We start from the raw sequence: 12,277 nt of genomic DNA on the forward strand, positions 1-12,277 counted from the left end.
CCACCTTTACATCCCTCCTCCCATGATTTCTGTTTTTGGGTTAATCTGCTACCAAAGCAGGAAGGTAAACATACTTTTCTATTACTTGTGCTGTGGTTTTGCTTATTCTTCAGACTTCAGTCAGACAATATTTGCCCATAAACCAGATATTTCTTAGCTAGAACACTTCTTTGGGATGGGTATATCTGTGCTGCCCTAATTTTGACCAGCATCGTGTATATCTGTCTGTGGTAGGGAAGTGGTAAAGGCAGGCTATATAGCTATACTGACCTCTGTTCCTTTGTAAGAATTGTTAAAATTCTTTGGTCAGAATTGATGGAAAATGTTACTACTGTTCTTGCTTTAATGGTGTTATGGCCATTTTTATCATGGATGAAGAGGATTTTCAAGTGAGTGGGGGTTTTCTTCTTCTTGCCTTTTGTGTGGAAAAATAAAGGCTTTCAGCTTTGAAACATTAAGACTCTGTGGGACTAGCAATGACTCAGGATCAAATGAAATCTCAACTGTTTTAGGGGCAAAGCTATATTCTTTTGCATGGTTCAAAGAATTAATATCTGTAACTTCAGTATATAATGGTTCTGATAAAGGAGGGTTTTTAGATTCAACACAGCTGCTTTTCATCAGTTGTGGAAAGACATAAGCAACCATGCCCTGAAATTTTCACAGGCATCCTTTAAAACTGGTGAAGACTAGACTTGGTATTTCTGATATGTGAGTGGGGGAAATAAACAGTAAAAACTCATGGACATTTTTAAGGCTTCTTTATATATTATAAAATATAATGAAGTCATTATTTTACTGAAAACATTATGGAAAAAGATTGTAATGCTCATTCATACTGCAGGGCTTACCAAAAGTTAAGTGGTCATATTGAAGTGTTCTTATTAAAGGAGAAAAACATTCAGAATATGCAATATTTTATCTTTTAATGCATGTGATCTCTATTGTGCCTCACTGACAGAATCAGGCCTGTGTTTTCTGGCATTTCTTTCTAAATCATATTTAAACCAGTCCTGGATTTTTGAGGGGCAGAAGTCCTGTTTTTTCTGGGTTATCACATTCCTGTTTAGAAATATTTGAATTACCAGAAAGAAGTGTGTCGTACGTTATCAGCAACTCTTGTGCTGTGTACACATGGCCCACTCAGGTTTGATATGTAGGGTTCTCCTCTTCGTAGGGAAGTGGTAGGAGCAATGCCGTTCTCTACCTCAGTCCATGATATGATGAGCATGCTTTGGTAGCTGAATAAATCTCTCATAGAATCACAGAGTGGTTTGGGTTGGAAGGGACCTTAAAGGCCATCTAGTTCCAACCCCCCTGCCATGGGCAGGGACACCTTCCACTAGACCAGGTTGCTCAAAGCCTCATCCAGCCTGGCCTTGAACACTTCCAGGGATGGGGCATCCACAGCTTCTCTGGGCAACCTGTTCCAGTGCCTCACCACCCTCTCCGTGAGGAATTTCTTCCTTATGTCTAATCTAAATCTAACCTCTTTCATTTTAGCTTTCATCTCAACTGGTCATTTGAAGCTTAAATTAGGCACCTAAGTACTTGGAAAATCTTCAGGAAATTAACAGGAGAATAAATGAACAAGCATTAGTTTTTAAATCACAAAGCCATCTTTTTTCCTTCTTCTTTATATTGCTACTAAAATGATAATACCTTGCCATGTTCTATCTGTAGAGATTCGGATAACTGTGAAGAAAGACTAAGCAATTCTTTTGAGCTTTGAAAATGGGTGTATTGGTTAAAAGAGAATCAAAAAATAAGAAGTCATTACCTTCCTGGGCTGCTGGTTAAAAATTCCTGGAAGTGCATTAAGTTTTCTTATAATTAGTATCAATACGTGCTTATTCTGCAGTTCAGGTAGCATGGCATATGCCAAACATTGGGGTTGCTGATCTTAGGGAACCCAGGGGGTTCCAGGTTCAAACTGGCTGGACCTGCAGGATGGATCAGATGCATCAGAGCAGGCCTTCCCAAGGATTTATTCTTTGGTGGTGGTGATTTTTGTTTGGGGTTTGTTTGGTTGTGGCGTGTTTTTCTGGTAATGGATTGTGACCTAGGCTTGTCAATTCTGCCGTGTTTACTGGCTTGTTACCTTTTCTGCACAAATGACTGAACTCATGCTCCCACCATACGGGTGCTGTATCATGGTTCTAAACTGTCGCCCCCACCCAAAACTGGCTTTTGCCTTGTTCCTCCACTGTGCTGACCTGGTGCCTACTGGCACAGCTGCCCTCTGTCGCAGTGCGAAGGTGGGGAATTGATGGCAGCCTGAATGTCCCCACTTTGGTTTTCTCTGCCCCACTCAGAGCTGAGCTGCTCTGTTTGTGGAGCAGTGGGAATCCGTGGGCCTCAAAGGAAGGCATGAACTGCACCGAGGCAGAAAAGGGAGGAAAGCAAAAGGTAACCCAGCAGTCACAATACTACTTTATACTGAATTCTCCACTGTGCGAGGAGGCTGTCTAGAGATAGGTAGGTAGAAATAGAGGTGCTTCCTAGTGTTTTCACCATCTTGTGTCAGACATCCGTGTGTCTAATGAAAACCATTAAACTCTGAGGGAGCAAACTTGAAGGTCTCTGCATCCTTGGCACAGGTAATCTGCCAACCATATAATTTTATATATTGTAGAGTTTGAATTTGTATACCTGTTGCAGTTTCAAGGGCTTTGTGTTTTGTCCTAATTTTGACCCTCTTCCTCCTGGATCGTCATTGTTTCTTCAGAAATATAGCCACCTTCCAGACTTCCTACTCGAGCAGGTGTGCCTTTCATCTTCAACCCAAATTGCAAATAAGCTGGTTCTCTACCTTCACTGCTCACGTCTTCTGTAGGTTTTTTTCACATATCTGGTACACTTGGATTCAGATTGAGAGAATCTTTGACTGTATTTCTCTAAATCTATTTCACTTAGGTGTGATGCAGAAACTTTATTTTTTACTGCTTCCTGCTTTCTTTTCTCCCCTCCCTCTCAAAATATGTCATTTCCTGAAAGATGTGTAAGGTCTAACTAAATTTGAAAGAAAACTCTCTAAAACTTTGACTTAATTTTAAAAGTTAACCTTTGTTGTTGAAGGTTATTTGCTTTGCAATTTGAAATGCTTCTAAGTTACTGTCTGCTAGTGAACTCCTGAATTTGACAGATGCATTAATATAAAGGTTTCTTAACTTTTAAGAAAAGCTGTAGTTCAGAAAAAGCACAGTACAGGGAAAGCAAAGCAGGTTTGATAGTTATGTGGAGATATGCTGCTCTATTTTCATGTGTATAGACAGGTCATAGTCAGAGGCAAAGGTAGTAGTAAAATATCCAGGCTATCTAGACTTGGAGCAGAGAACTGGAGGATGGGTAAAATTGTCAGGAGTTCTTTTCCCATTGACTTACTCAGGGAAGTCTGTGACAAGCCCTTCTGCTCTATTCTCACACAACCTGTGGATTATATGTTTCAAAAATGGATTGCACTTTTTTGTTTGATAGTTATCAGAGCTTTTCATCATAAGTGACAGTACCTACTGAGATCACCTGCTTCTGGGCTACACAAAAAGCTTAAATTTAGAAGATGTATGTGTTTTCATATTTGAATAAAGGAAAAAGTAGTCCACCTTGATGATTTTCTTCCGCTGAACCTTTTCCAGATAAATTGATGACCTAGAAATGAAAGGAGGTGGTGTTAAGGAAACAGTGTACTTAAAGTGAAACTTCTGTTTCGTGAGTACGTTTAAGTGAAAAGAATGTTGGTAATGTATGGCTCCCTTGTGTATATTTGTGTTTTCTTTAAATGGGGGGAAAGGTCTTTTTAGATCTGAGAGATAATCTGAAGAGTGAAAAACTACTTTGTCGTACCATTTTCAAAATGCCCTGTTAACCCGCAAAACTTAAGCAATATGCTTTTATTTCTTTATCTTCAGATCACTACTTTGCTGTAAAAACTACTGGATAAATTACAGCATAAAAGTAAGTGTGTTAAATACATTGATCTCACACAGTATTAGGGAGGGATCCCACCCTATTTTTCTTGGGTTGCATCCCTAACTCAATTTATAGTGTCTTTTTTTTTTTATTAGAATTTACAGCTAACTATACATAAGGAAATTCCTCCTAATTGTTGTCTGGTTGTGAACACTGCTGTTGGAAATTTGTTACAGTGCATGTAGGCAAAATCATGTGATAATAGGACTAAAAAAGGAGTGACAGACCTCGATAGCCAACCTTGAGACCTGTGCCACTGGTTTTGACGATTAGTACTTGAGCTAGTTAGTATGATGTTTACTTTTGTGGTGATGCCATATCTTATTTGGCATGGACAGGCCAAGTAAAGCCTATTTGGTTTTTTTACTTTCAAATTTTACAATCTCTGCTGCTTTCCTGTGGTATTATTTAGTAACATGCCAGCTGAGTGTGAATTTGGAGGGTATGTAAGATTAATGGTCACATCATGTGGTGGAGATATTTCAAGTAATGACTGCTGTGTAATTACAAGGCAAAATTATGACTAGTTTAGGTACGTGCAATCATGTTGAATGTTGTTACTTCACTACCTGTGACGTGAAGAATATTTCCACATATTTCTGAAGCTAGCTTCTGTCACTTACAGTCAAAACAGTTCTAAGCTTCTGTCTCTCTGTCTGATAGCTTCTCGTGCCTGACGATAGTCTGAAAAGACCAGTAAAATTGTGTGTCCTCGTCAGTTGTGGATATGTATTACATACCATGGTCTGTCAAAATACCCAGGTAACCTAAGTGTCTAATAGCAAGAATGTTTTAACTCTGGATTATGGCAATGCGTAAAATAGAAAATAAACACCTTATGTTTTAATGATGCCATACCAGTATTTCAAACTGTGTTCTCAGAAGGGCTGACACTGAACTGTAGTAGTCAGTGAGTGTCAAATACGTATCGGAGTCTTCCTGAAGACCTTAATAATCATAATTATCTGTGGTTTTATTGTACAAGAGGAAGAACAATGAGTTTAGATGGCCCAAAGTATAATTTAGAGACAAGTGTTTAAATAGCTGAGAAATGAGTAACCAGCTGCTAATGATGTCTCTGAACTGCACAGTACAGTTAATTTTGTGTTTAAAATACTTAACAAAGCTGCTTCATGCTTGGAGGCACACTGTACAAAATTTAACTTTTTATAAAATTGGTAAAAATTGCTCACTAGTCAGCAAAACTACGTATGTTTAGGCTTCTTGGAAACAATGTGGAAGTAGAATTGAATTTTGAGAAGACTCCTTTCCAGCTGTAGCAGTTAAATGCAATGCTTGTTAGAGCACCAGTCATTAGGAAATACACTTGCTTTAATGTTCCGAAAATACACTTTGTATGCTGGGCTTGCAGCTGTAGCTCTTTGTACAGTACAGTTTGATTGTGTTTGTGATGGATTAAACCTTTGGTGATTTTGTTTATACTAAAGGAAGAAGGTGGTGGGAGCAGTTGGTAGACTGGAGGGCAAATCTGCCGTGCAGAGGGAGCGTGAGGAGCTGGAGCAGTTGGCAAGCAGGAGCCTTCTGGACCTCACAGGGGCAAGCGCAAAGTCATGCGCCAGGGACAGGAAAACCCCATCCATCAGGGCAGGCCAGGGACTGGCTGGGGAGCAGCTTCGTGGAAGTGGGCGATGATGAACAAGAAGCTGAATGAAGCCTGTTGTGTGGTGTTGCAGAAATGAAATTGAACCAGAGAGCTGCTTTAGCCCTTGTGGACCCCCCAGCCAAATGGTGAGTAATTTTTCCCCTCAGCTCAGCACCTGTAAAGCTGCGCTGGGAATGCTGCTCTTCAGGATGCTGGGACAAAAGAAATGTGAGCAAAAAGAAAAGAGCCCCGCAGAGTGCTGCTAGGATGATTAGGGGCTGGGGCATATGCTGTCGTAGAAGAGAACAGGGGAATGAGGAGGCTGAGGATGGATCTAATAGCTGTTTTCCACTGCCTAAAAGGCTTGTGGAGCAGACGGAGTCAGGCTCCTCTCAAGCATGCCTCCACTGGCAGTGGAGTTGGGCATTTACAAAAGAAAGCGGTTTCAAGTTGTGGCAGGAGGAAGGCTGATGGGTTATTAAGGCAGGGGGAGTGAAAGTGGTTGAGTGGAAATCGGTGGAGACGGTCAAAATTGGACTGGGCATGGCCTTGAGCAAACTCATCTAACTTTGCCTAGACCACTCTTTTTTGGGGGCAGGAGCTTTTGTTCCAAAGTTTGACCTCCAAAGGTACTTCCAGTGTGAAGTTTATGGTTCTGATACATAAGTTGGAGAGTCTTTGGTCTCTTAGCTAACATTATGGTTGGCTCTACCCAAGTACTTCTAGCTGTCCATCATTTCTGTGGTTCATATGGTTATTTGACAGTGGTGAACCACTGAGAATAGACAAGCGTTTTGTGTTTTTTGAACTCAATGATTGGACATGTTTTTATATAAGCCACACATTGGTATTACTTGCATTGAGCTAGAGTTGCAATTCAATTCCAAGCTTTTTTTTTTTAAATTTATACAGCTAGATGGCTTTAAGAAGAAGCCATGAATAGTCCAGATGAAAGTTCATATGTATATGCTATCCCAGGGCCTACAACCATTTGGGCACTTTTTTGACTTTTTAGAAAGATACTGGAAAATCAAAGCCATGAATTACCATTTTCTTTTTGAATTGAAACAGTTTTCCCTCATTTTTGCATTAATTCTTTCTGTTATTTAAACCATTTTCACAACCGCCTTGAAATATATCCAGTTTTGGAGTCGGTACTCTCATAGCAGTTGTCTCAGTATCAAATACGGAAACAAAATAGTTCCTTATTATTAAGATATTTCTTTTGATAAGTTTAAACATTAGGGTGGATTTTTTTTTTCCAGTTCTTTTGCCTGCTGTTCTACAGTGGCAACTCCATTTTAACTGGCCATAGGCTGTGACCACTGTGTCTTACTCCAAGTTACTTATAGGTATAATTTCTCACTCTGTGATAATTGCCCACATTCTTTGCATATGCTGATTGAAAGCTATGCTGCATTGCAATGCATAAGCTGATTGCAGGCACTCAAGCGGTGCCCTTTACCTTCTGTGATCCACCTTAGTTACCATTTTTGTAGATTCAGGTGGGTGGAAGAGACACATCTAACATCAAGATCCATGTGAAATTTCGAGTTGTTTGAAGCGTGACAGCACTTGGGTTTCAGAGAATGACTGTAAGATGCTGGCACGAATGACACTGATTTTTCTGCTGTCTGAAGGGTGTTGCCCCCAGGTCTCAGCATGAGAAAGAGGCCTAGCCTTCAAAATTTCAGCCTGGGCTAATCGTTAGCGAAGACTGCTTAATAGTAAATGTTTCAGCAGTTACTGTCTTCTAACAACAAACTGACTGGAATTACCTACATCTTTTTTCATATAACAGTTATAAATTTGGATAAATTTTAATGACTGCTAAAGGATCTCCAGTCTTGCTTAATGGAGGAAACAATTCTCAAAGCGTTTGCCTGTAACAGTCTTTTTTTTTTTTTAACTGTTTTAAAGGGTACTTTAAAGGCTTGAACTATTTCAGTGGTAGGTTTCTGAACCCTAAATGCGTAATGTGGCACACTGTATTTGTAAATCTATGTTTGAGGTATGATTTGTTGCTTAGTGAATTTGTGTACTTAAATTATTGTTATGGATGACACTAAGTCCTTGCGATTTTGCCAACTCTTACTATATCTGTATATGTAAATAGATATTTTTCAAAGCTCTCCTTAGGTTCTCTGCATCTCTTTACTAGTAACGGCTAATGTCTGGTGCTTGAGCATTCAGTGACTACACTTCTAATAAATGAATATTTATAAATGTGATTTAGCTGATCCCTTTCAACTGGATCTCTCCTCCATTATTTGGTTATTAACTTTCTGATCTTTGACATGAATACAGAGAGGAAAGTTTTTGTATTTCACTTCAGGCAAAGTTATGTAGCAACCGTCCTCGTTTAAGAAACATGATTAGTAAAGTCATCTGAAACCTTTATTCTGTCACTTATCTCACTCGTTTGAATCTTACTTTAAATATTGTTATTCAGATATGAACATCTGCCTCATGCAAGTACGGGTTTTTGCTAATACAGAAACTTTTTAACACATCGGTCAAGCACTTTCTTAAAAACAGATGGATTGTGGAAAACAAAAGTGATCAGATTTGACTGTTATGGGAGTGTAGGTAACATGTCGACTGCATAAGCTTTTCAGAAGGGAGATGGGTGTGTGAAGTGGTTTTGCTCATAGGTAGAGAACTCTTCCTTGTTTATTGGCTTGATGAAAACTCAGTTTTGTTTTGATTGTCAAACCTCCGGCCAGCACCTTCTGTCTTTAATAAGTCACATCCAGCCAAAGCACTCTTTAGGTATTACAGGTCATCAAAGCATTAATAGCTTCCTTAAGTCTGTTTTGCATAAATACGAGGTACTGACACACAAAAATGGGAGAATGATGAATCCTTTTGATGTTGGGTTTTTTATGTGTTTTAAACTTTTGAGTCTTAAGCGTTCTGCAAAAGCAGTTATTTTTGAATTTTGTGTTTTGGAGCTTTAGGATTCTGGCATTCAGCCAATGCTGCTATTGCTAATGAAAGTTCTTACCAGGTCATATATATCAGTATGCAAACTGGATAGCCTTTTCCTGCTGCTTGTTTTAAAAATTCATGTTATTTTTACTACAGGAAATGGAGTTGGGTGTAAGAAAATTATTGTAGCCAGGGAAAGATGCTTGGAGGACAGCAATGTAGAGTTATGAGGATGAGTAGGTTTCAGGGTCTTCAGACAGTGCTGTACACATGGTGGAGATGTGTCTTAAGATAGCTGACTCCATTGTGTCTAGCTAGTGTACTAGAAGTTTTTCATTCCCTGGGATATTGGGTGGATTGACAGAACCTGTTTGATTACAAAATACAAGTTCATCATTCAACTGTTGCAGACTTAGTGCTCTTATATTCAGAAACTACAGAAACTGTTAGAAATTTCAACATGTTGATGAAACAGTAGACTGAGCATTGTCTGAGTTCTCAGAGAATAGTCTGAGAAGTATACCTTAAATAAGATTATCTGCATGATTTCTAGGAGGTGAGGAAGCTGAAATGAAGAACAGAAGTGAGTTAACTGTACATTACCACTGTTTAACTCTTGTCCTTCAGAGATTAACTTGTCTGCTGTATAATGCCACAAGGGTCAATATGTTCAAGTTTCTAACATAAGTCTGTTACTTATTCAGGATTTCTTGTTCTCCTGATCCATAAGATGTGTTGCTCATCTCCTGAATTTTGAATACAGTAAGCTGTTTACCCAGCTTTCCTAGTTGCTGTAATATGAGCATAAAACAAGTAAATGAAATCAATGTTTGTTTTATTTCTGTTCAGGTAGGATGTCTGCAGGCACGTAGGTGTCTTACGTACGAGTCTGCTGGAACTCACTAGCTTAAGCAGGTCTTGATTGTTTTGTTTTTGTGTTATCACCATAATTACTAGTTTTATCAACCGAGTTTATAGTCAGAAGTGGTAACTGAAGTATAACTTGATTAAGGCCTGCTGTAGCATGCCTGTGCACGCAATCCACAGTGAAAGCTGTAAGCCATTCTCAGCGCTGTCTCCGAGGATGGGGGAAGTATGCTGGATCTTCACCTTCCCACTGACAGAGTTTGTGAGGAGGATGGCGTTGTTCTTTGTATCAGATGGGCTGGGGTTCCCAGGGGCAGGCTTGCTTGGGTACAGTCAGCTCTAGGGCTGTCAGTGTCAGCCTGCCAGCCCCTGAACTTCCCAGCCGGCGAGCCGTGAGGCAGCACCCTGCTATGGGGCAGCACCTTGTCTCAGGCGGGTGCCTGCGTGGTGGTGCTGACTGCCACTCAGCTAAGTGCTTGTCAAGAGGCGCTTGCTGCTAATCAGAAAACAAGGGTGTGGAAGTACTTTCTGCGATAAGTATCAGGAAATGCTCCTACGGAATACCTGGCAGGAGTTTCTTTAGAGTTTCTTGGAAATTCCTGCCTTGTGTCACATTCAACCAGGAAAAGTAACGTGATCTAAACCCTGCAGTATGTATTAACTCTGTCGTTCGGCGTGCTGTCAGGCATCTGTCCTGTATGCTGCAGTGGAGCAAGTCTCGTTGAAAGTTTTAAAATTGCTTTAATTGTTATCAGCAGTTTTGGAAGCCAGAATAACCCTTGTTCCGCAAATAGATTTCTAAATTTCACCTTGCTTCAGGCAGGCTGAATTCTGTAACAGTTTACCACCAGGCTTCTTGAGACTTTGCTGAACATTGTGCCGAGGAGAGAAAATTGGAGACTGGGGGTTCCTTCTGAAGAAAGGTCTGCAGTGTTTGGTGCCTTGGGGAGTTAGGGCCTGTAAGGAGATATATCCCTTGCTCTTCCCCTTCTAAAACTGCTGTCTCCAATAAGGCTAGCAGCCACTTGATTAATCTTAGCTCTTAGTGTTCCTTTCTTTCACTTCTGGTTGGTTGCTTGATTTGAATAATTGATTTGCGTGTATAAAAGGCTTTACTGCTCCAGACCTATGCTGTCCTTAATACATTTTATGTGCAACAAACTACTCAGTTCTTGTAGTGTCTGAACAGGCCGAAATGGTGTGCTGCCTCGGGTTACTTTACTAAACCTAGTTACTTGGATAACATTAACAAAAATATGTTTCAAACAAACTTTTATTTTCAGTTTGTGTCATGACATTGGCAGTATGTTTTCTGATTATATCATATATTGTTGCAGATTATTTTAAGATTTACATACCCAAACTTAAACCCCTCAAAAAGTTTTTCTACTGCTTTTGTTTCTCTGTACTTTATAGCTATTGTTCATCTGTAGTTAAGAACAATTAGATGTTTTAACAAACTGAGACAGTGTGGACCAGTAGCAGCACAGAGTGGAGAACAGGCAGTTAGTTGAGGTAATGAAATCCATAATTTGTGGCCCAATATTTCCCTAACAGTGGGAGATACAATATGAATTCCAGTTGTGTTCTGTTTCAGCTCAATAAGTCACCACCTCACTGTTGTCATAGGAGAATGCAGATGAAACTTTTGGCTTCAGGCTAAATGTGGAAGAGAAATGTGGGGAAAACAAATTCATACACGTTAAACTTCTGTAAGAAAAGTTTGCATGTTGTTCCAATTGTGTTTCATTTACCTCTTTTAGCTGAAAAAGAATATATGATATTAACATTAACAAAATCCAATTTTACCTTTGCAGATAAATTTGAGCAGTTTTGGGCAATAAATCGAAAACTCATGGAGTATCCTCCAGAAGATAGTGGATTTCGATACATCCCATTTAGAATTTATCAGGTAGGAGACAAATGAAGTAAAACCACTTTCACCAAACTCTTCCACTGAGGTGTCATATATCATAATCTGTTTTCACAATTATACGTTCCCTTTTCTAACATTATGGAAAACTTTGTATGCTTGTCTTTGCTGGACCCTTGAGTTGTAAGAATTGGCAAAGGCGGAAGAGACTGTATTTATTCTAATAGGGAATTACCATTCGTTATGCTGTAAGTGTGTAATACTCAAGACTGTGTTACGGCTGATACAGATTGTTTTTAAAAAAGTGAATTCTGTCATTAAAAATAACTGCTAGCTATGAAGACTGCCTTGGATACAAAATGCCCTCTGAAAGATCGAGGTCAGACATTTCAGGAGTGACACTTTTTCCCTCAAACGCTGTGTAGGCTTCTTTTCTTGTTGGCATTATAAGGTGAAAGTAATGGCATAAGTCTTGCATCTAGTTCTTACCTTTGTCTTCTAACTGTGTACTTGACAATCCAAAACTAGCTTTCAATATTTTTTTCTGTTTTAATACACCAGTGCTCTGTTTTTCTCAGCTGTTTGTTTGGAGACACGTTCCTTGAAACCCTTACAATCTTTCCATGTCCCCTTAGTTTTTATAGCATTAAAGTCATGGGGAAGTTGGGAATTAAGTATGGTTTAGAGAGTCTTTTATTCATAGTACTGAATAGTCTGATACTGCTTTGTAAAGGGTTTTAATGGCCATACAAGCCTATACAGTCTTGCAGTGGGACTAAAGTAACTTTAAATGTTAGATGTAGGACCTCTACCGTCATAGTGAAACCTTAGATTGAGAACGGAAGGCAGTTATTTTGTCAGAGATCATAGCAGATGGCAAGGTTTGTATAAGTATGAAAAAATATCTATTGGGATAAGTAGTTCACTCTCAGCATTTTGTTTGATTGGTAACTAAGTTGTTTGTTTTCTGATAGGTTTTGGTTTTTAAGTCTTTTTATAGAAATCATGTAAATGGGTTTGCAAAATGGAGGTTT

At 39.3% G+C, this 12,277-nt stretch overlaps 1 protein-coding gene across 1 annotated transcript in view; it reads left to right on the forward strand.

The window, feature by feature from the left end:
* The window catches only part of LOC104508123 (autophagy protein 5), a 35,612-nt gene extending 24,315 nt beyond the window's left edge, over positions 1 to 11,297 (forward strand). Inside the window, exon 5 of the mRNA XM_010149638.1 lies at positions 11,188 to 11,297. Within this exon, the coding sequence (XP_010147940.1) occupies positions 11,188 to 11,297 (110 nt within the window). The remainder of the gene's footprint in view (positions 1 to 11,187) is intronic.
* Positions 11,298 to 12,277: the final 980 nt, after the last annotated feature.

Source organism: Eurypyga helias, unplaced genomic scaffold, assembly GCF_000690775.1.
Source record: "Eurypyga helias isolate BGI_N326 unplaced genomic scaffold, ASM69077v1 scaffold2034, whole genome shotgun sequence".
Lineage (NCBI taxonomy): Eukaryota > Metazoa > Chordata > Aves > Eurypygiformes > Eurypygidae > Eurypyga > Eurypyga helias.